The 24,483-nt window shown below is 29.7% G+C and overlaps 1 protein-coding gene across 1 annotated transcript; it reads left to right on the forward strand.

Annotated features, from left to right (window-relative positions):
• Positions 1-209: 209 nt before the first annotated feature.
• LOC128553699 (phosphatidylinositol phosphatase PTPRQ-like) lies at positions 210-12,769 on the forward strand (the record flags this gene model as incomplete). The annotated part of the gene is made up of 8 exons (XM_053534874.1): positions 210-527; positions 894-1,087; positions 2,853-3,042; positions 5,308-5,643; positions 9,422-9,715; positions 10,980-11,144; positions 12,036-12,167; positions 12,564-12,769. Coding segments are annotated over 8 exons (1,835 nt in total), but the record flags the coding sequence as incomplete, so codon positions are not given.
• Between the last annotated feature and the right edge of the window lie 11,714 nt (positions 12,770-24,483).

Below are 24,483 nucleotides of genomic sequence, written 5' to 3' on the forward strand. Positions count from 1 at the left end.
GATCTAAAGTGCACCGACTACCTTCTTTAAAGATATTTCTTCTTGAATTACAACAACTGTAGATTACTTGAATAGTTCCTTGAAAGCCTGAGGAAATAAATGTAATAATGCGTTTTATGCAAGACATAGAAAATATAATAAATACATACAGTATAGTAATTTTTTATGAAGTAAGAAAAGAAAATATTATTTTTGTTTTCATTTTGTAGGACCTGGCACTGTCACGTCTATATCAAGAGTTCCAGAAAATACTTCTGAATCTGTTCTGGCATTACAGTGGAAAAATCCAATTGGAGATTTTGATCTGTTCAATATATCTGCCTTTTGTAAAAGTCCCAACAAAGACTCCAACAGAAGTCAAAATATTTCTGCTGAAACCAACATAGCCACGGCAAATTTAGAACCTCTTGATCCAGGAACAACATGTAATGTTTCGATAACCGTCGCTATCTTTAATGTTGATGAAGACAATAAAGTTCTTGAGGGCGATACAGTACAGAAAAAAAACATACGCACAAACGAAACAGGTATTTTACTTACTTGTAAATCTAGCGGCGAAAAGTGATATTAGTTAAATATGAAAGACCTGCTTTGCTGCTATTAGTAGCCGACGTAACTGGAAATAGCACAAATTTGTACAAAGCGACTGTAGTGTAAGAGACGTTAACAAGTCCTGTATTTTTTTAAGTCATTAATGACTTCTTGATTGGCATTTCAATCAAATTTGTAGAATTTTCAGTCAGTTTCTTGTGTAACATTGCCAAGACAGCTGAAAAAAATGAATTAGACTAACGTTGACAAATGTTTCTGTTGAATGAATCAGAGCAGAGTCCGTAGGTTTAAGTTTAGTTTTGAACTGAGAATCATAACATCGACTTGTTTTTCTATTTCAGCGCCTCAAGGAGTCATCTTTGATGACAAAACAGCGGTTGACGCCAGGTCATTGTATGTTCAATGGAAAAAGCCAGACAATCCGAACGGCATCGTTCGAAATTATAGAATAATGATTATAGATATGTTTCGTCATTGCTCTAAAGAAAACACATCCGTTGAAAAAGAATCAATACCTGATTCATACACTTGTACGGTAAATAATTTCAATTGCTTTGTAAGAAATCAAAAGTACTGAAATGTTTAAATAGAAAAGTTATCATAAAATAAGTATAATTAATTATATTTTTCAACACCGACTAGATTTCTGGCTGAAACACCATCATGGGTTGTGAAAATCAAATCTCAACCGTTTTTTTCTTTTAATTTCCGTAAATAAAACAAATTTAATGGTAAACCCTGTAGCGAATGTTTCGAGTTTGTCTGGAAAAAAAGTAAATGGAAATTATATTGAATAAAATCTGAAAAGTAGGTCCCTCGGAAGCACCGAGAACAAGACAATCAGTGAAAAATGCAGACTCGGTTTGATTGAGTCTGTTCATCAGCAGTAATGGAAAATGCAACACTGCCCACGCCCCCTAGCACCGGCTTAAGCAGTATTCAATCTTCAAATCTAAGTGAGTTGAAATCAACGATCCCGAAGGACCAGAAAATATAACAACGCTGAGATGAAGTCGGAGCGACTTTTTACGGCTGCCACACAGCAGTTAACACCCGCTTGAAGTCGTCCGTCGGTAGACCAGTCTAAGTATCTGGAACAGTAGAAAACTGTTTGACGTGGTGTGAAGGACTCACATACTCTGCCTCTAACGCTCCAATATCCAGTATTAAGCAAACTACTTCTGCAGCTATAAAGATGTTGCAATGAAATCATACTTGTCAGCATTACGGAATCTAGATGTGGGGGATAGTTTTTCTTCATGGACAGAAATAGACGGCATCCATAGCCTCATTCCCCCATTAGATTTTATCTAGTCGTTTGATTTAAGTTGATTCCTTATTTCTTTTATTTATTTCTTTTTTTTTTTTTGGTTTTCACTAATGGGAAATCGTGCTGCAATTTTAGAAAGGATTTTTTTTATACGTATCCTTTTACAAGGAAGTAATTTGTGAGTATTACTACCTCCTTAAACACTTGTGTCCAGGAATATGTCCTCATGTCATTTTCGTGGTTGACGATTTGAGAGGTTGCTACATGTACTTCCCGTCATTCTTGTATTAATAATTTGGCAATATTTGGCAAATATGATAGATGACACACTACATAATCGTGTGTTTATGGTTGTTTTGACAGGACTGTCAGTCATTATTTTCGTCAGTATTTCAGTCACTTAAAGTGGGATCCAGCGATAATTATTCTTTCAGGAAACTTAGTACATAGATAGATAGCAATATTGAAAATATAGCTGCAAAGGCTAAACGTAGTCAAAATATGTGATAGTAAGATCCTGTTACAATATTGAAATACCAAGATATTTTTCATGCAATTTTATTCGTTGATAAATGACAAGTATAGAAAATATACACGTTTCTGTTTAGCTGCTGTGGGAACAAATAAGATTGCTATGATAACGAATAGTTTAAACTTATGACAAAGACTGGGTTCAGTGATGACCATACAATACATTTGTATGAAACGTGGAAAATCTAGAAAGTGTTCTACGCTTTCGTCAGTCCGTCTTCCGTTAGTTCTGCTATAACGTAAGTTCAAAAGATTTTCATAAAAGCTGGAAGATAAATGAAAGGCAGTAGTAAACTATGCATAGTGTTTTATTTTGTCCATTTCCCCATCCGTCTGTCTGTTCACCCGTCATGTAGAACAAGTAGAGCTTGCTTTAATTTAATATTTCAAAACATGTATATAACGTGTGGATCCTGTTTGTCCCTTCAAATAAGGGACTTATTTTGCTAAACTATTGTGTTTTGATTATTTCAATGTTACATATCTTTCACTTTTACAGGATGTCGAATCATTAACATACGAACCTTGCACAACTGACGAACTAATTATACCTAGTACATTTGGTGCAGAGCCTTTATCCGCTAATGTGTCTGGACTTCATCCTTATAGAAACTATAGTGTCAACATCCAAGCGTATACTAAGTGTTGGGGTGAGACTAAGGAACTGATCGACCAAACAGAAGAAGCAGGTTTGTTGATGTAACTTAGTAGTCTGAAAATATATTTCTTCATCTACAGCTAAACCAAACTTCAAACAGTTAAGTAAAAATCAATAGATAATTTCATTTAAAGAACAATTTGATCCATTCTATGGATATGGTTTAAGTTTTCGATTTTAATTTTGCTTATTTTTGTTAACTTGTTACAGTTTATCGTGATTAGTAACACTTCGTTCTTTTGTACATTAAGTATGGTGCAAGAATTCATTTTAATTTGACCGTAGTTTATTACTTATATGAATCTTCTGTGCAAATGAAATCTTTGTTAGGTCATAAAAGCTTCAAGAAATGAAAATAGCCCAAAATATCTCGTTTCATGCAAGATGTTTAACGTTGCCGCCTTTTTCAAAAATGGCCGCATAACACTAGTCAGAATGACTTATATAAGCATATCTGCATTGATAATTGACGTAGTTTTTCTGCAACTACAAATTACTGCTTGTACGCAGATTTGCAGTTGCTGCGACAGTGGATACTATGACAAGCAAACACAATTAATGGACTAATATATCTGGTTTAAAGTAAGGAGCCTATTATTATGTAATGTGATTGCTTCGCATGCAATAATTGCTTACTTCATAATGATGTTCTGCGCAACTGTTTTAAGTATCCGTGTTCATAATTAGAATTGATTTACCGAAATGTTTGAGACATCTCATTCATATTGGTCGGTGTCTTATGTATTCGTCTTTTTCCATAGGCTGTCATGACCACCAACCAGTTCAATGATCTCGCTAGTATTTGTTAAAAAGTATTGAATTAATCATAATATAGTTGTAACACACTATCGTCTCAAATAAAAAGAAGAGAAAATAACTAACAAAAATTAAGTAATGACAATATTTGCAATAGAAAATAACCACAATTCTATGAATCTATTTATATAACATTCAAGTGATGTCTACGAAGAATATAACGTCATTTGATCTTTACAGTCTGAAAATGAACATTTTTACAGCAAATTATGCGTGCTGTGACATACAAAATGACTTCATAAGGTCTTTAGAAATCTGAGTAAAACATGAAATAATGCAAATAACTTAGAAAAAATAAAATCCGTAATTTCTGGTATGCGAGAATCGGGTTTACAGATGCTGGTTCTTGAATAGGTATTCAGCTTTTATGTGAAGAAATGCTGAATATTTTTAGTTGACAAAATGGGATTCCCGCGAAATTATCGACCGATATGATCGGGAAATCCATGTATTGTGCTAATATAAATTACATTTCTTATATTTATATTTTCTCTGTGCTCTAATTTGTTTAAGGCTTTTTTATATAAAGTGCACACATTTTGTTGTATTTAACGTTAAAATCTGCTTACCTATCACCCTTGTCACCAAACAAAACACATGCGACGTCAACTAAGGAACGTTCTCCCTAACTATAAGCGGGCGCGTCTATACATGTTATCACTACGCGGTACTATCGTAAAATCTGGCGCCTTTCCTTCCGCGGTCCATTCAAAATTAACGTTACGAATGTAAATATATAAAACGATGGTGAAAAATAAGTGAACAAAATACTGTTAACAAAGCTGGTAGTCATTTGGCTTTAATGTTTGTGACCGGAATGCGTACCCTTACATAATTGATCAAAAATAGAAAAATACAAAGTAACAGCTTCAGATTTGTGACAGTTGTTGCATATACGATATTGTCAAAATGATATTAGCTTGAAATGCCTTTGGCGATTAATTCTAAGTTCATGTTCGAAGTATACGTATTTTTGAAGATCCAGTATAAGAACTAGTTTGTACTTAGCTGCAGAGCAGTAACAGCAACAGAACGGCATTACTGCTATTAGTACTGGAACTTTATAGAAGTAACAGGAGAAGTTTGAAAAATGTATGGCTGCTGGAATTTACAGCAATAACAACAGTTTAACTGCTTTAAATTCAATTAGCAACAGCTGTATTATCGGAAGCGTTGTTACTGATGTCATTCACAACGTTCAGGAGTGTTTAAGGGTGCAGTGAATGACGTCAATATACATTTTATCGTATTTGATAAAAAGAGTACACAACGCATTGCCTACGGATATTTAACATACCGTTGACATACGTCCAAAAAGGCCCCTTACAATGAAACTTATACATTTTTATTCATTATCAGACTTCAAAGACGATTCCAAAAATGTATAAGTCTGTACAAACTTTCAATGAATTTAGCTAATAAAATTCCGCATGAAATGGTATACTCAACCATAACATTTCATATTTATTTTCTTTTACAGCCCCACGCTTAGGCCCTAAACTTAACGTGTCAGAAATAGGTGCAAATAGCATAAATGTTTCATGGAAACACCTGGATTTTGAAGATAGAAATGGACGTATTACGGGATACAAAATTCACTACGGATATAACGACAAGAAGTGCTCTGATACACAAGACGAAACATATGTTTGGACAGACACGGCTGATATCAGTCCAGATCTTACATCTTACATTGTTGATGATCTTCAACCTTTCTGGTTATATGAATTTTCGATGAGTGCCTCGACATCTGCTGGAGAAGGTCCAAATAGCACTTGCAGTGGGGGCACATGTCATGCAAGAACGTCAGAATCTAGTAAGTAGACAAAATATAATTTATAGAAAGATATGTATGTTCCTTAAACATTTCTGTCTATAATATAAATAAAATCATTTGGGTGTCCTCGATCTGTCTATGCTACGTTCGGCGAAACCACAAGAATAAGTCTTTGGCATCGCTAACACAAATGAATGGTTACATAACAACAGGCCGAAATTGACTAAAATTTTGATAATATGCATGATGTAGCAGTACGATTGTTACCGATATTAAGTCTACTAAGTGCAGTACTAGATGCCGTTCATCAGCGAGACACATGCCACAGATAGTTTAGGGAGAAATTTCGAACCATTTTTTTACAAGACGGCAAGAATCAAAAGTTTTTTTTTAAATAAATCATTAACTTATATACCAATTTTTAAAAAGTTAAATATTGTAGTTGGTTTTAAACATGTTTAAATAATTAAAATTTTGGCATCTCAGCATTGAGTAATATTAAAGTTATAATAAATTTGAATTTAAATTTAAACTGTGTACACTAATGAGCACCTTTTATGAGCTTTAATGTACTGATTTTGCTCCCCGTGAGTAGTGGGGCTTATAAGTTAGGTCTTGTCCGTGGGTCTGTCTGTGTATGCGTCCGTCCAAAGTTCGTGACTCGCCTAGCTCAAAAGTATTTGACATAAATTGATGAAACCTTGCATGAGTCTATATCATGATATTATCTTGTGCACCCCTTATTTTTCGTCTGGCTCCATCCCTTACTTCCAGAATAATTGCCCCTGAAATAGTAAAAAGTGCACGTTTGATCTTGTGAGGCGCCTAGCTCAAATAGTGGTTCATATAAATTGATGAAAACTTGCTTGAGTCTTTATCGTAATATGAACTTGTGCAACTTCTATTTTTGATCGGGGCCTGTCCCCTATTTCTAGAGTTATGCACCCTGAAATAGTCAAAAATGCACATTTTACCTTGTGGCGCACCTAGCTTAAGAAGTACTTTATAACAAATGATTAAACCTTGCAAGGGTCTTTATCATGATATGAACTTATGCACCTTTTATTTTTGTTTGGCTCCGCCTCCTATTTTAAGAGTTGCACACCTCCTATTTTTACGTCTGGCTCCACCCCTTAATAGCTAACCTGAGCAATGCTTAGGTACGTTATTGTGATCACTCGATGTCCGTCGTCCGTCGTCTATCTGTCTGCTTGTCTGCCTGTCTGTCTGTCGTCAACATTTGGATTTTGTATGCGATATAGGCTGTATTTTTTAATTGATCTTCATCAAATTTGGTCAGTATGATTACCTAGATAAATCTAGGCTGAGTTTGAATATGGGTCATCTAGGTCAAATCAATGAAAAACATTTAGTGCGCAATAGGGGCTGCATTTTACACTGGGTATTAACAAATTTTGATTGGAATGATTGCCTTTATGAAATCTAAATCAAGTTTGAATACAGGTTATCTGGTATTAAAAACTAGGTAACTAGGTAAAATCAAAGGAAAACGTTGTGTATGCGATAGTGGGTGTATTTTTCAATTGAGGTTCATCGTATTTGTAAAGAATTATTGCCTTGATTAAATCTAGTTCAAGTTCGTATATAGGTCACCTTGGAATAAAAACTATGTCACAAGGTAAAATCAAAGAGAAAATTGTGTAAGCAACATGGACTGCATTTATTTAACATACGATCTTCATAAAATTCGATCGGAATATTTGCCTGGATTCAATCTAGGTTAAGTCTGAATATGGGTCATCTAGGGTAAAAATCTAGATAACATGGTCAGATGAAAGAAAAACCTTTTATACGCAATATGGGTTGCATTTTACACTGGATATTTAGAAAATTTAGCCAGATTGGCTGCCTTGATGAATTCTAGGTCAAGTTTGAATATTTGTAATATTTTTAAGAAATAGGTCGCAAAGTCAAATCTAAGGAAAAAACTTGTGTATGCAATAGGGACTGCATTTTATACTGGATCTTCATGAAATTTGAATACAATGTTTGTCTGGATGACTTCTAGGTCAAGTTTGAATCTGGGTCAAGTTGGATAAATACTAGGCCATTCAGTCAAACCAAAGGAAAAGCTTAATTACACTTTAGAGTCCACGTTTATGACAATATCTTCATGAAATGTGGTCGAAATGTTTATATTAATGTTTAAATTCCGGGATGATTTGGATTGCGGGTCATGTAGGGCAAAAAGCTAGGTCACTAGATGAAATCAAAGGAAAAGCTGTATCACTCTAGAGGCCACTTTTATGCTCAATTCTTTTTTTTTTAAACTTTGTCAGAATGTTTGTTTTTATAGAATCTTGAACAAGCACGAATCTAGGTCATATGGGGTCAAAAACAAGATCACTAGGTCAAATCACAGAAAATACTTGTTTACCCTCAAGGTTTTTGGTCAAAGCTTAATGAAAATTGGTCAGAAGTTTTGTTTCCATCCTGGCCCTTTTGTTTTTAAAGTTTTCACCTATTGACTTGCCAAGGTAAAAATGTATTTGATGTAAATTCATGAAACATTACATGAGTCCTTATCATGACTGTACACTTCTTTTTGAGAATCCTAACGCTTATTACAATTATGACACTTAAAATAACAAAAAAAAGTTAATTGTAATGCTCATAGCTCAAAAAGTATATGGTTTAGAATAATGAATCCTTTATATAAATTGTTTGTTTAGACTTTACCCCCTGAAAATCACAAACATTTGAATTATTTGTTACTAATTTACCAGTAGGGGCACACACTATGTCATACAGACACATTCTAGTTCTCTTAAAAAAATACAAATTCCTATAACAAATATTAACTTCACAAAGACCCTCACTTGTCAATATATTAATAAACTTTCGCTTTACTCTCTAAAGAACATACAAATATGAATTGCTGAATTTTAGATAGCATGTGCTTCTATATTCACAGAAAACAACGTAAATAAAATTAGCATAAATATTGCATATCACCTTAAGTTAATGCGTCAAAATGGTTAAAAGATATAAAGTAGGCACAAAAGAAACTATATTTAATACTCCCTGTAACTGTACGACAAAAAGACTAAAAGTCGTCACATATTGACCATACAGATGTTACTTACAGTCATGTCGGTTCAATGTGTGAAAATAGTTTAGTTACTTTCAATTTCTCTTGTGTCGATACTTTTCTAAAGTCTTTGTAATGAAAGAGAGGTAATGATGTTTCCGTTTGTTTAATCTGAAATAAACAGAAAGTAACACCGCAATGTATATTCAGCAGTTCGTTTCTTACCAGCTGTGTACGCAACAGGGGAATAGGTTTCTTCCGTTTTCTCTTGTAGTGACAAATTCTTACAAAAATTAAAGTTAAAGAAATCAGTTCAGAGCTTGTTACCCAAATTAATAAATGTCCTCTGCTGAAAGTGTATATTCTGATATCCAATGCCAGTAAATTGGATTAACTTTCCAACACATAACATATCCCTCGCACCGATTGTTGTTAAACAGCTACGCCGAAAAATTATTTTGAATAGGGGGTTGGGAGGGAGAAGAAGGGGTAACGAACATATTTTAAATGGGAACAGCTCAAATAGTGCAAATGTTGGTACATATATACTAGCGTATGATCTTCTGAAAAAAAATGAAAGAATGTCATCTTCACTTAGTGTCATCTTCATAAAAATCAGTTAGTGTATAACTCGGGGTTGTTGACGTTGCAAACAAATAATTTGTAAGAATACATATGATATGTAATTACATTATGTGTTTTTGCAGTGCGCTTAAATAAAGTAGAAAAGATTAAAGATTTCTGATAGAGGATTTATCTTACTAGTTCCAGGTGATATTGATTCAGAAACTGTACATTTTACCAAGAATGAAACGAATTCAGTGGCACTGACGTGGAGAAAACCTTGCAGACCAAATGGAATTATTACAGGCTATAGTTACAAAATTTCTAATCTGAATACACTTGAAGTATGGGATGTGAACATAACAGGAAACGTTACGAAGCATACAATAACTGGCCTTCTACCATACAGGAATTATAGTGTACAGCTTGCAGGCATTACAAAAATTGGAAAAGGAAACTTTACAGTCAGGCTAAATGTTGCAACAAAAATAGCAGGTAAGCAAAGCATCATATTGTCGTAATATGTAATTTCTTCTCTTCACGAAAACTGCAAAACATGTTAGGTTTAGGTATGACTTTCCTATTGCTATGAATAAGTTTATTCCGCAGCTCGGTTTAACAATTAACGTTCATGTGTATAATCGTAGAATAAGAAATGTTGGCTTTATTTAGTTTTTAAAAGCATTATACATGTACTCACAAAATACGCAAGACAGTATTAAACGATAGATGATTAGATTTTGATGCACGAGATTAAAATGTTCCCAGTTCTATGATTTTATTGCTTTTAAACGTTTTTCCACGATAAATAAGAAAAATGAAGTTCAAATATAAATTTGAGAAATAATGAAATCATAGTATTATCGTAATGATATAAAAATTTCACCATAAAAAAGAAAAATTCTCATCAATTTGACTATTTGGAATGTAAATGATATTCACTTACAGGTTGTCAAACGCGTTTGAGCAACATTTTATGACATTTTTCATTTTTAACATATTCTATTAGAGATGAATTTATGTTTTATTACTTTTGATGAAATTTTGTAATAATTATCTTTAAGGCAATGGAACCGTAATAGCAACACTTAATTTTCGTTCGATTACGTTGGCCCGCTATTCTTATTAAGGTAGTTCGGCATTCTTCGGATGTAAAATAGCTCAACGTGCATGTGACCTTCCGTACAAGCAAGAGAATTATCATTACGGGTCCGTTATCTTGGCTATATGTAAAGCAAAATATCTTCAACCGAATGAAAATATGATAATATTCCAAGGTCATTATTCCCGTTACTTCTAATGCATGTGAAGATGTCGAAAGTTTCTTTCACACAACCAGTTAATCCAGAAAGAATGACTGGTCGCCGTATAGAAAGAAAAACCAAGAGAAAAAGTTGTTATGTGGACGGTTACTATTCCTCGCGTAAACTTTTGCTTTATATAGTTGCTGACTTTTGTCGATTTCGTGTAGTCGTTTTGAGGCCTCCATCGCAATAAGAAATCGACATTTTGCTGGACATTTTTGGTATGCCATTGTTCCCTTTCGCGGCCCCTGCCGCAGCGATTCAACGATATTTTACTTCTCTGTCTCGTTCCAGTCTGAAACAATGAAACAACAAGCCACAGCAAAAAAGCGATCTTTTGCTGTGGCAGAGAAAAAGTGCGAGACAACGGCACAACAAAAAATCTGCAAAAAATGTTCTTTCGTCTTCACAGGATGAGACAGGTATTTGCACATATTGCATATTGTACATTTCAGAGCCTGTAAAACCTAACAAACCTAACCCGACAGCAGGAAGTTCCTCTTCATTGAATGTAACTTGGTCGCCACATCCGCAATCTGAATATACTGGTCCAACAAGCTACACAGTACAAGCAACTGATCAGGATAATACTTCTTTCAAACGCTCTTGTGAAACACAGGGTAAGGTGCTGAGAGCTGCTTTTTTCCAAATAAAGGGAATAACTTTTGTTTTTCATTTCACAATTATAATTTTCTATATTTCTCAGCTTTGAAATCATTAAGCATTTCAACCTTTTTTTTTGGTTTTACTCTTTTGACCGAAATGTCTGTTTGTGATCTTTAAGACCTTTGATTTCAGGAAGTTTTCTTCTGCAATTTTATCATTTCATGAATATTTACAGAAATTTCTGGACTGAATTTATTTGTGTTAAGAAACCACAGTTTTCTATTATTTAGTACCTGGATATAACTCCTACAATATCTTCCATCTGATTTTATTCAAACTTAGTGTAATCATTTACTATCATTCCGCTTCATACTCATAACGCGAGTGTTCAAGTTATCAGGGTGTACCCAATTTATCGACCTTCAGTTATTTGAATAAGATATATAGCTTAGATTTTGTTAAAAATTGGTTGAAATAATTAGTATCAAGTGTAATGAGACATTGTGAGTTTGCTTTGAATATTCATATTCTTCATTTCTAGGACCATTTAATATCATCAGATTTCACCCTGTGCTTGCTAAAACAGCATTAGCTTAGTTTTAGATTTTAATAACATTTTTACACAGCACAAAAAGTATACTATGTTCAAATATTATCTCAAACATGCGTTTATGCATAAAAATCATAAATGAAACACAATTGCAAAATAGTCGTGGTAATTTGAATGCATTTGAAATGAATATTTTAGCTTTTTATCATGTTAAACTTACTGGAAATTAAAAGTTCTATAACTATTTTCTTACAGCTGTTTTTAACAAAGGTTTCCTGTCGATTTTTCTAATCTTTTTAACATTTCCACAGTACGTATGTAAATATATCATATTTTAGTATTGTATCTTTTTAAGGCTTTAATTCGACTTCATGTGTTATTACGGGTCTTCATCCGTACTGGAATTACAACGTTATAGTGACTGCAAGAACGGAAGTTGGTAGCAGCAGAGCATCTGATACACAAAACGGGACGACCTTGCAAGATAGTACGTATCCACATATTACGTTATGCACCAACCGAAAGCGTTATGGTGAAATTGATATGAAAAATCGGCATCTTCTTTCCCACCCGACGCCTTTATCTTTAAATCTTCTTCATTTTACTTACAAGTGTTCTGGTTTAATAAGATTTGGTTTTAACATATTTAATTTATAAGTCATTACATGAATACTCTACAACAACAGAAATAAGGGAACTGGACAGAAATAATAAGATTTTATGAAAGTATGGATAAGTTTGCAACATAATCGGATCAATAGCTATTTCCATGTAGTTATACAAGAAGGTAAATTTAACAACGTAGTGTTTCACCCTAGCTGCAATAATGTATAAATATGTATAAATTTAAACAATAAAGTTTAATATATACGATATTTTACAGCCCCTGGACCGGTATCTTCTGTTTTGCTAAGCGCAGAAAATGACATACAAAAAGAGAGATCAATAAATGTAACTTGGGAACCTCCGTCTAAAAGGAATTTAAATGGTGTTTTAACAAAGTACCATATAATTTGTACAAACATTAACGTAAGTATTTCATTTTGTTTTTATGTCTGCAATGGCAGTGGCTATCACAGCATTTTATAATAGGCTACATTCGTCATACAAGTATTTATCGCCGTTATAAAATGAGTTGTTATTATTAAGGCCCTACCTTTTATCTATAGTCCCATAGTAATCATTTTGTCAACCTGTCCGTCTGCCACTCTGTCTGTTCGCCTGTCTTTTATCAGTGTAGTAACTTGCAATTATTTATCTAAACTATCTAAGCTTCACGCGGTGATGGAAGACACGCAATGAATAAAAAGCATACATCCTGTCTTACTTCTTTTTTCTCCCTATATCAAATTTATTTGGCCTTGCTATAATGTTGAAAACGCGGAAGAGTGTTCATTAAAATTACATTCAGACATACAGGACATTAAAAGTGTAGTGTTAAAAGCAATAACATTGCTACTTATTAACATTTATTCAAACACATTGGTCCGGAGATTAGCTAAAAACTATAGACGATATTTTGTTTTATTTTATTACGTACATGTAAACAGAAAATATTAAAAAGAAGTGTAGTGTTCAAGAACCATAACGACATCTTTCCCTTTTAGATTACTTTTTTGTTAACAGTAGTATAAGAAAGGATGGTTTTGGCATTTTAACCCCCCCCCCTGACCCCTTGCCCCTATTCTAAAAAATCCAATGCCGGACAATTTAAAATACTTTAAAAACCACAGGTTTTAAACAGACTAAAAAGTTTTAAATATATATAATATAAGATGAGTTTACAAAATAAAATATATTGTTTGAAAGAAAGAAAATTTACAGATAATGTAAATCCTCACTTTGTTACAACAAAAAACGGGAGGCTAATGATAAAAGCAAAATGTAAATCTTGCGGAAAAACGAAATCAAAATTCGTTAAAAACAAAACTGGAGGTAAATTAGATATCCATAAAGCAATGTTACCTTTGTTACCTAAAAAAGGTTTAACACTTCCAGGATATAACTATTGTGGACCAGGAAATCCTTTAGATAATGGACCTCCTGTCAACGAACTGGATGCAGTATGTATGGACCATGACTTTTGCTATGACTCAGGACTAAGTAAAAGTGAATGTGATAAACAAATGCTTTCCAATTTAAATAAAACTAAATCAAAAACATTTGGAGAAAAGATTGCAAAACATTTAGTTGTAAAACCAGCCATCAAAACGAAATACACACTTGGTCTTGGACAGGAACAACAGTTCCCTATGGGCTTAACGTCCAGACAAAAACAAAAGTCAAAAAACGGGAAAAGGGGGTAAGCAAACTTTTACTACCCCCGGGGGAAATCACTGCCCAAGCAACCGCTGGAGCGATGAATTAGCAAAAAAATTTACACAACCAATTTAAAACAAAAAATTTAAAAAAACAAAAAGAGTGAATTAAGATATTGATGAACGGGTCAGCTGATTAGTTACGCAAGCTTTTTCAAAATATAATAAAGATAAAGATGTTACCGTTTTGATATTTAGTAAATATGTTTGGGGTTATTCCATTAAAGAATAAACCGAGAATCTTTTACGAATTTTTGAAAAAATTTTTTTAAAAAAGATAGAATTCAGGAAAAAATCCCCAAAGACTGAAAGGGTTCCAAAAAATTTTTTATGGTTAAATGAAGGAAAAGAATTTTTTAATAAAAATTTTGAATCATTTTGAATAAAAATAAGTTAATATTATCAACTTTTAAATAAAGGGAAAGGCGTAGTAAAAGAAAGATTTAATAAAAATTTAAAAAGAATAATGGAAATTTTTTACAGAAAATAATATTTAACTTATTTAAAAATTTTTGCGGGATAGGTTGATAAATATAACAAAACAAAAAAACCCCTAGTAAAAAAAATGACCCCAACCGAACCAGAAAAATTTTTAATAAAGTCTTTTTTCTTTAATTTATATGGTGTTTTAAAGATACCAAAGAGCAAAGCAAAATTTAAAATTGTGATCGAGTCCGCTTAAGCAAACTAAAAAGACTTTTTTTGAAAAGGATATACCCCAAAAGGGGCAAGGAAAAATTTAAAATTTTTAAAAAAATTAATAATAAAAAAACCCCCAAACATAACATAAAGATTTAAATGATAAATAATTTCAATTTTTCATTTTTAGAACAAGAACTTTACCTACACACAAAATTTTAGAATAAAAAAGTTTTTAAACGAGACAAAAAAAAAAACAAGCTTTAGTAAAAGGGAAAAGGGTTTATAAAAAATTTTAATATTTGGGGTACCATTTATAAATTTGGAAAAATTTAATTTAAAAAAAAATTTAATTATATAAATGAGCAATAAAAAATCTAATTTCTAATAATAAAATAAAACAATAATCAATTAATTAAATTCATTTAAAACTAACTAGCTGCTGCTTACAGAAAAATAAAGTTTTGCGAAGATAAGTACTGGATTATATATTACGCAGGTATTTTTGGGTTTCCACTCATTAGCATTTTCCACTATTCCTGATTTGAGCATTGGGGGGTGCTTTTCCCATCAAAATTTACCAATTTACAACGACAAAACTTGACGACAAAATTTATTTAAAAACACATAAACACAAAATAAAACAACTTATAACAAAACCCGGGTTTTGCATTTTAGCGTTCATGCCCCTAAGATCCGGGAAAAGAAATAAAGAAACCAAATAAAAGTTAATTCAGGATATTTTTAACAATACTTTAAAATCAAAAAGAAAAAAATTTTAAACACCTCTTAAAATGCACATAAAGGGAAATTTAAAATTTAACGGATAAAAATAAAAAAGAAGAAGATTATATTAATTTTTAAATTTAAAATTTTTTCTATAAGTATTTTATAAAAGAAAAAAATTTAAATCAGTTGAAGGAATAATTCCATCGGGAAAAAAAGTAGTTTTTAGATATTTTTAAAAGAATTACCTAATTTTAATATAACCAAAACCCAATTCACAAATGGCAAAATTTATGAACTCTGATTAAATTCATAAAACCTTTTTGAACTTGCGCTCAGAACCTCCAAATATTTTTCCTTTTCATTTAAAAACTTTAAACAGTCATAAAAAAAATTTTTATCTTCTGCTAAACAGTTTGTTTGTTTTTTCTGTCCGAACGTTGTTATTAACTAACAAAACGTTTTTTACAAAACAACACACGACAATGGTGTTATAAATGACCCCGAGGGGCAAAACAACTTTTTTTTAACGTCATATTAAAAACCATACGGAAAAAACCCAATTGAGGATTGTTTATGTTAAAACCGATCCAGAAATAGTTTTTAAAAGACTTAAAAAAAGAAACAGAAGGGAAGAAAACAATTTATTTAGATTATTTAAAAAACAACAATTACACGAAGAAGGGGAAAAACAGAACCCAAAGAAGGTATTAAAATTTTAACGTTGATAAAAATTTTAGAAAAATGATTTTAAAATCTTATTCAAAAGATATAGTAATAAAACCATTTTTTAAAGTTTTTTAGGTGCGTTTTTAGAAAATTTTTTTCTATAAGTAATTAATATAGAGGGTTAAAGAATGGTAAAAATGTTTGGGGTTATTCCTTTAAAAGAATAAAACTGGGAATCTGTTACTGAAGCATTTGAAAAAAAATTTTAAAAGGAGATTACCAGTAAATTTAGGGGTGAAAGGAAAAGAATTTTAAAATAAAAATTTGAATCTTTTTTGAATAAAAATAAAATTAATAGCCCAACTTTAATGGGGAAAGGCGTAGTAAAAAAGATTTAAAAGAAGTTTAAAAAAAAAATTTTGAAATATTTTCAGCAAATAATACCCTTTAACTTATTTAAATAATTTGCAGGATATGGTTTGAAAATAAACAAAACAAAAAAACTAGTATAAAAATGACACCAACGGCAAAAAAAAAATTTTAAATAAAGGTACTGTTTATTTTAAAATTTAATGGGTTTTAAAAAAACCCAAAAAGTAAAGAAAAAATTAAAAAATTGGGACCGATTTCCTAAGCAAATTTAAAACGGCATTTTGAAAAAGGGATAACACCAAACTGGACAGGGGAAATATTTAAAATTTAAAAATTAATAATAAAAACCCCCAAAACTACACAATTAAAAGTTTAAATGATGAAATAGTTAAGGTTCATTTAAAGAACAAAACTTTTACCTACTACACAAGAAGTTTTTAAATAGAAAAAGTTATTGACGAGACATAAGAAAAAACAAGCTTAATAAAATGGAAGGTTAACGAAAAATTTAATATTTGGTTCCGTTTGGGGCGTTTTTTAACAAATTTAATTTAAAAAAAAAGTTTAATTATATAAATAGCAATAAAAATAAAAATTCTAAAAAAAAGGAAAAAAAACAATAGACAATTAATTATTCACTTAACTAAACTACTGCTGCTTACAGAAAAAGTTAAATTTTGTGGGAAGTAAGTATTTGGGTTATATTACAGCAGGTTTTTTTGGGTTGCCAGCTGCTTAGCACTTGTTCCAGCTATTCCTTTATTTGTATTTTTGCGGGCGTTTTTCATCAAAATTACCAATTTCTCCCCAACAAAACTTGACGACAAGAAATTTATTTTAAAAACACATCATCCCAAAATAAACAACTTATAACAAAAACATATGGGAAAAAGTAAATAAAAAGAAGAGAAAAAAGTTATTCGGGATATTTTTACAATACTATTAAAAGCAAAAGAAAAAAATTATTCAACCCCTTTTGAAATGCAAGAAGGAAATTTAAACTTAACGGAATAAAAGAAAAAAAGAAGAAAGCTGTATTAAATTTACACGTTTTTTTAGAGTTTTTTTTCTATAAGTATATTAAATGATGGTTAATAAAAGTTAGAAAATGATTATACCAAAATTACACACTTTAGGAAAAAATGAATCCAGATAAAAAAACATATAAAAATTTTTTAAAAAAAAATTTTTTAAATCAAAACTTTATCAAATAGTTACGAGAAATAAAAATCATTCAGATAAATTACAAAATTTTATAGACCTTTCTTTTAAAAAAAAAAATTTTTTTGAATGGAAAGTGGTTGTCAAATTACTGAAGAAAAAAGCTGAAAGATTATGGATTTTTCCCCGACCAAATAATATTTGAAACAATCCTAAAAAAGTTATTTTTAACCGACTGTGATACTAATGAAGAAAAAAACATTTAAAAAAAAATTATCAGCGCCAAAAACCTTGGGATTAATTTTGGTTAAAAAACAAGGCTGCAAAGGGGAAAACCGAGTAAAAGTGGGAAAATCAAAAACAATGGGAAAAAGAAAAAAATTTAAAAATTTTATTTCCTTAAAGATAAATAAAACTTTATTTATTTTATTATTTTTTTAATTATTTTTTTAATTATTTTTTTAAAAACCTTTTTGCTTAACGAATTTTTATTTTCAAAAATAATAATAGATGGAAATCGGAGACTACAAAACAAAAATTTTAAAAAATTTTGAAATTTAAAATACTAGGACAAAATCCCAAAGAATCAATTAATTTTTAAATATAAACACCTTTTTAAAAAACTTTAAAACAACTTTAAAATTTAAAAAGGGAAAAAATAAACGTTGTTTTAAAAAAACTTTGCAAAAAAAGGGTAAAAATGATACAATTATAAATAGTTATTTTTCCCAAAAAAGGTTTAGAAATTTTTAAAAAAAAAACGAAAAAAAAAAAACTTTACATCAACTTTGATGAAAAATAAATAAATTGGTAATTGGATTTCTGAAGGAAAGGGGGAAATAGAGTCAGTTAGCTCATATATAAATAATATAAGTATAGCCATTGGGGCCAAAAATTATTAGAATACCAAAACCTTACAACACCAATAAAGGATTAATAAATAAAAGAATGTGATAACGAATGTTTTTTGATGGTGTCTTTTGCTTACAAAAATTTTCCCGTAAAAGAACATCTGAAAATTTCAAATTATAAAAAAAAAATTAAACATCTTTTATTACTGGAAATAAATTTCCTGTTTCATTAAAAACAAAATCCAAAATTGAAAATTTTAAAAAAAATTCATTTTAATAAATTGGTTGAAGAAAATGATTTTTTCCATTGTACATATCAAAAACAATACGAAGAAAACGTACATGTTCAATTAAAAAGATAAAATAAAAGATAAAATAAATGATAAAATAAATGAAAAATAACGATGATGACTGAAAAAACCCCCAAACTGAGTCCCAACATTATTTTGGATAAAGACTTTAAAGATAAGTTTAAAAAAAAACAAAAAAAAGCAAAAAAAAACACTTCTGTAAAAGCTGCTGCAACTTTTTTTCAAGAAAGAATATTAAAAAGAAAACATACCAAAAAAGTTTAGCTATTAATGGGATCCAAGGGGTTAAAAAAACCAAAAGAGGAATAAAGTCAATTTAAAAAAAAACATAAAGGTTTTTGCATACCTTTTTTAAATTTTTGCGATTTTGAAAAAAATAACTAAAAAAAATTTTTAAAAGCTTTACCATCAACTGAACCCTTTATTTTTCGAACCAATCAAAATCTATAGATTGTGGGGGTTTGGTTATAAAGTTGTTTTTTGCAGACATAAATAACTAAAACCCAAACCCAATTTTTTAGAGGTCCTAATGCAGTTTAAAAGTTTATTGAAAAAAGCTTAGGGAAAAGGGAAAATTGTAAAGAAAAATTTGTGTTAACTTTTAAAAAAGAAAAAATGTCTAAAAAAGATGAAGTGAATTTTAAAAAAACAAAAGTTTTGTCAATCTGAAAAAGAAATATAGAAGGGAAGTTCGGACTACGTCCCCGGGACCCCACCACCGCCTACCATTGTCAAAAAACAGGGAAAAAAAAGAGGAAGTGCCACTAAATGTAATATTAATTTAAAATAACACTAAAATTCCCTTTTTTTTCAAATTAAGAGGTTATGACGGCATTTTATTATGCAACAAATTGGAAATCAAAAAAAAATTTAAATTTTCCAACAATGGAAAAAATTTTGGCATTTAGATTTCCGTTAGTCCTTTTTTGATTTATTCCAATTTATGTCTCAACATGATAACCTTTAAAAAAATTTCCCAAAATTTAAAAAATTTATCTCAAAAAAAGATTGTGAAAGGTTGAATTATTAAAAACAAAAAGGGGTTTATCCATAAAACATGGATTTATTTAAAAAATTTAAAGAAACAAATTAAAAATTCTAAAAAAGTTTTTACAATTTTAAAAAGAAACAAATTTTCTGATAATAAATACAACATGCTAAAAAATTTTTTGGAAAAAATTTTAAAAATTTAAAAAAATGGGAGAAATCATGATCTATATTTAAAAACTGACGTATTTCTTTTTAGAAAGTATTCGAAAATTTAGAAAACTATGTTTGGGGTACTACAAATTAGATCCTTTTCATTATTTTAGTAGTCCTGGTTTTTGCTTGGATGCAATGTTTTAAAAAATGACTGGGAAATTTAAATTTGATTTAATAACGATATTGATAGTTTTCTTTTATTGAAAAGGGGCGAGAGAGGAAAATTTATATTTCAAACAGATACAAAACAAACAATAAATATAGAAAGATTATAATTCAAAAAAAGAACAAATACATTAAAATGTACCTTGACCCAAATAACCTTTTACGGTGGGCAGTTCAACCTTACCCTCTGGAAACTTTAAATTTATACCCAAAAAACTTTTTTAAAAATTTAAATTAAAAAAGGTAAAACTAACTTTTAAGTTAATTGATCTGAAATACCCCAAAAGAATTACAAAAAACCCACACATTACCCTTTAGCCCCTGAAAAAAATTAACCCAGATCAATGGCTTTCTGATTAAGTAAAAAATTAAAACAAAATTTTTGGAATAGGAAAAAGTAATGTAAAGAAGTTGTTCCAACTTTAATGAAAAAAAAAAATTTATGTATTTTCATTTTAAAAAATCTTAACATATCAAAATTTAGGTTAAAAAAGAACAAAAATACAAAAAATTTTAAATTTTTAAAACGAAAGTCCTTGGTTAAAAAAGTTATTTTTTTTAAATACCAAAAAAGATCAAAAGCAAAAAATTCATTTGAAAAGGACTTTTTTTAATTAATGAAAAACTCGAATTCGGTAAGACGTTTGGAAATTTTACGCAAGAGGTTAATTTTAAAATTTAACACATATGAAAATATTTTTTAAAAATACATAGCCAAACCTTCATTTGTTATTCAACATTTTTAACTCAACCTTTTGGGGATTCATAGAAAAAAGAAAGTTGTTATTAAAAAAGACCTTGTATGTTGGAAAGTGCATTCTAGATTTCAAAAAATTTAATGTATGATTTTCATTAAATTACATTAAGGAAAAGTACGAGGTAATTGTAAATTTAAATTGTTTTACTGACACTGATTCATTAAGTTATGAAATAAAAACCAAAGATGCGTATAAAGACTTTTAAAAGGGACAAAGATTTATTTGATAATAGTGATTACGATAACAACTAAAAATTTTTATTTTGATAATAATAAAAAAGTAATTGGAAAATTTAAAGATGAAGCCCGGCTTCCCATGTTGAATTTGTCGGTTAAGAAGTATAATGTATTCATATTTATTAGAAAACGAAGTTAATTTTAAAAAAAATGTAAAGGAATTAAAAAACTTGTTGTTAAGAAAACAATAATTCATAAAAATTACAGAGATACTTTGTTAATTCAACCCAAAGTAATCACACCTTTAAAGTTATTCTTATAATAAACACAATCTTTCCAGTTATGTTAAAAAAAACATCTTTATCATGTTATGATGAAAAAAGATATATTCTGATATTGGTATTGATACATTAGCTTACTCTTAAATTATAGAACCATAAATTGTTAACTGAATATTCATAACGTTTAAAGAATTAAAAAATAAAAACATTTATTTTAAATTCATTTGCATAATTAAAGAAATAGTTTAAATTTTTTCTGTTATTTTTTACATGATAACTTTGAAGAATTACATTTCTTTATTTTTTAGTTGTAATTTAGCTTCTCCCTTATCAAAATTTTAATTGCATCAACAAGAATAAATTAAAATGCAATTAAAATTAATTCTTACATTTTTACCTTTTTGAACAAACCAGGACTAGCATTACAGTTTTTTCCCTTGAAATAATCCACCATCAGTATCTTGTTTTATAACTTGTTAAAAACAATGGAGGTTTTCTTATTATTGCCTTTCTATTTTATTACTTTTTCATTTATATTATTGAAATATTCCCATTATATTAATTATTCCAGTTTAAAAAAATGTCCTTTTTATTAAAATAATTTAAAATTGTTCATTTACCCCTTTGATTATTAATTTTTAGTATTTTATACAATAAATCATAAAAACGTACTTTATCTTGTAACATTTTAATGAAAAATAAACAATAATATCCGCAAAGCATACTTGTTTTGTCTTGATATTGAACATTGTTGTATTTTACATTTGGTATATACTTAATTACTTCTTTTGGTGGAGGAAGCCCAAATGGGTCGAAGTACATATTTTTTAAATAACAAACCCAATGTGTTCCAGGTCCAACAGAGTCGTCCAAATTTATAATTCCACACTCGTCCTTTACTTTTAATTTTAATAAATTATTTCTACTAAACACACCCCTAAAGTTTTTAATTTTTAATTGTTTTACCCATTGTTCAATTTCAAAGTTAGATATTGGTTTGTTTATAAATTTTATTTTTTTTTACTATAGGAATTCGTCTGTAAGGTCTCCGTTGAGAATCAATCTGTAATCCTTTCCCACTTAACAAAGATGTAATCAAAGGTATCCCTAGACTAGCAGCCAACATACCTAAAAACCCACCGTCTTGTTTTTGTTTTTGTGTTAATTTAATCACTCCAGATCCTACTAATTGCTTTCTTTGATTAGGTGTAAGATATGGTGATATCATATTTCTCTTATCATTAGCTACTGAAATCATACCATTTCCAAGTATTTTACTAACACCAGTACTGGCTAGCCCAGATAAAGCACCAATGCCTAGAGGGGCTAATATTTTTGGAGCTATTTTTGCTGCCATTGGAAGAATTGTTTTTCCTAACAAACCAGCTAAAGCTCCTAAAAATCCACCATTTTGACCTTGACTGGACATCTGTTTTTTTGAAATTGTAATTTCTAATCCCTTCTTATTTGCAACAGCTTTTTTAATTTGATTAATTTGTGTTTTTGTTAAAAGTAAAGGGAAGTTTCCACGTAATTGTTCATGTTTTAATCTAAGTATGCGGAATTCTATTATTATAAGCTTGTGCTAAATTTTTCTTTTGTCCATCTGTAAGGTTAATTTTATATCAATATAATTTGATGACATTATATACTTTATATTTATTTTAATTATATTTATTTTATTTAAACAATAACAAGTTCATTTCCAATAGTATTTATTTCAACTGTTTCTTCATACAATACAGTTGCGTAAACACGAATATTAGCTGCTGGTGGAATATTTAATTTAGCTGTTAATGTAATGTGTTTAGGATCTTCTGTAGTTACTTCCTTTTTAATTCCAAGTTTAAAATGAATAAATCCAAACAAACTTTAAAATTAAATCTATTTAAGAGACTCCAGTATTTTGTTATTTTGTTTATAATAATAATTAATTACATCATCATAATTCTTGATATACTTGTGTATTCTGTTTCTGGATAAAAACACCATTACCAACTTCAAGACGACAAGAGCTCAAAATGCAATTTTCATTTGCTGCATTAATTTTAAATGTATCTAATAAATGTGGGTTATGTTCTTGTGAATTACTTTTATCAGGTCGTTGTAAATAAACAAATACATGTTTGGTTTTGTTACACCAGCCTTTTTCTAAAGGTTATATTAGTTTGTTGGGGTATCAGTTGATTGTTTTAAACATTTCCCGAAGGTATGACCATCTTGCTTTTTTAAATCTTTCAGTAGTAATTTAGATCAAACCCAAATTCATTAAAAACCAAACGTGGAACCCATAGAATTAATTTTGTTACAATTACCCTACCAGGGTCAGCAGCATTACTCTAAAAATTAATTCAACACATCTGTCAGCTGTATGTTATTTGAATTTGACTTGGAGGTAAAATATTAGTTCTAAACCCTGAAAAAATGAATAATATTTAATGGAATTTTAGCAATTTACCTCTTTATTACCCTGGATTAATTCATTTCTAAATTTAAAACCTGAATTATCAGCAGCAGCAGCAGTAGGAGTAGTATCTAAATAAATAAACTCATTTGTTCCAGTTGATTTTGCATAATCTTCAGATAGTTCAACCAAACTCTTTACATTTATTACTTTGAATAAATTATTACAATCATAAACAATTTTTTTTCCATTTTGTTTAACCACTAACTGATCAATTAATGAAGCGCATTATTAATTAGAGCAATTGATCTCCATCAGCATAATTAAATTACCATTAGCAAGCTTATTACTTTAAAACTACTTCAAAATAACCATTAAACCAATCAAAATAGAGCTTCTATCATTAATTGTAAAGTGATATCCGTTTTTTTGTTGTTTAACATTTTTTCCCCAAGACAGATATTAATCTGTATCTAATTGAAAGGAGTTAATTCATATCTTTCACAATATTCTTTTGTTCTAAACATTATAAAATTATATATTATTTTTTTTTTTTTTATTCTAGTTTTTATTTAGTTTTATTTTTTTTTTATTAAAGTTAAAACTTTAGTTTTTATAAATTAAAAATGTTAATACGTTTTTGTTGAGCTGAAGTTCCAGCACGAGCTAAAGTCCCAGATCCTGACAAAAATCTATTTAATCTTATATTAATATCCTCCTCTATTATTTTTTTTATCATTATTTTACTATTATCTTTTCTTTTAATTCC

This window comes from Mercenaria mercenaria, unplaced genomic scaffold, assembly GCF_021730395.1.
Source record: "Mercenaria mercenaria strain notata unplaced genomic scaffold, MADL_Memer_1 contig_4213, whole genome shotgun sequence".
Lineage (NCBI taxonomy): Eukaryota > Metazoa > Mollusca > Bivalvia > Venerida > Veneridae > Mercenaria > Mercenaria mercenaria.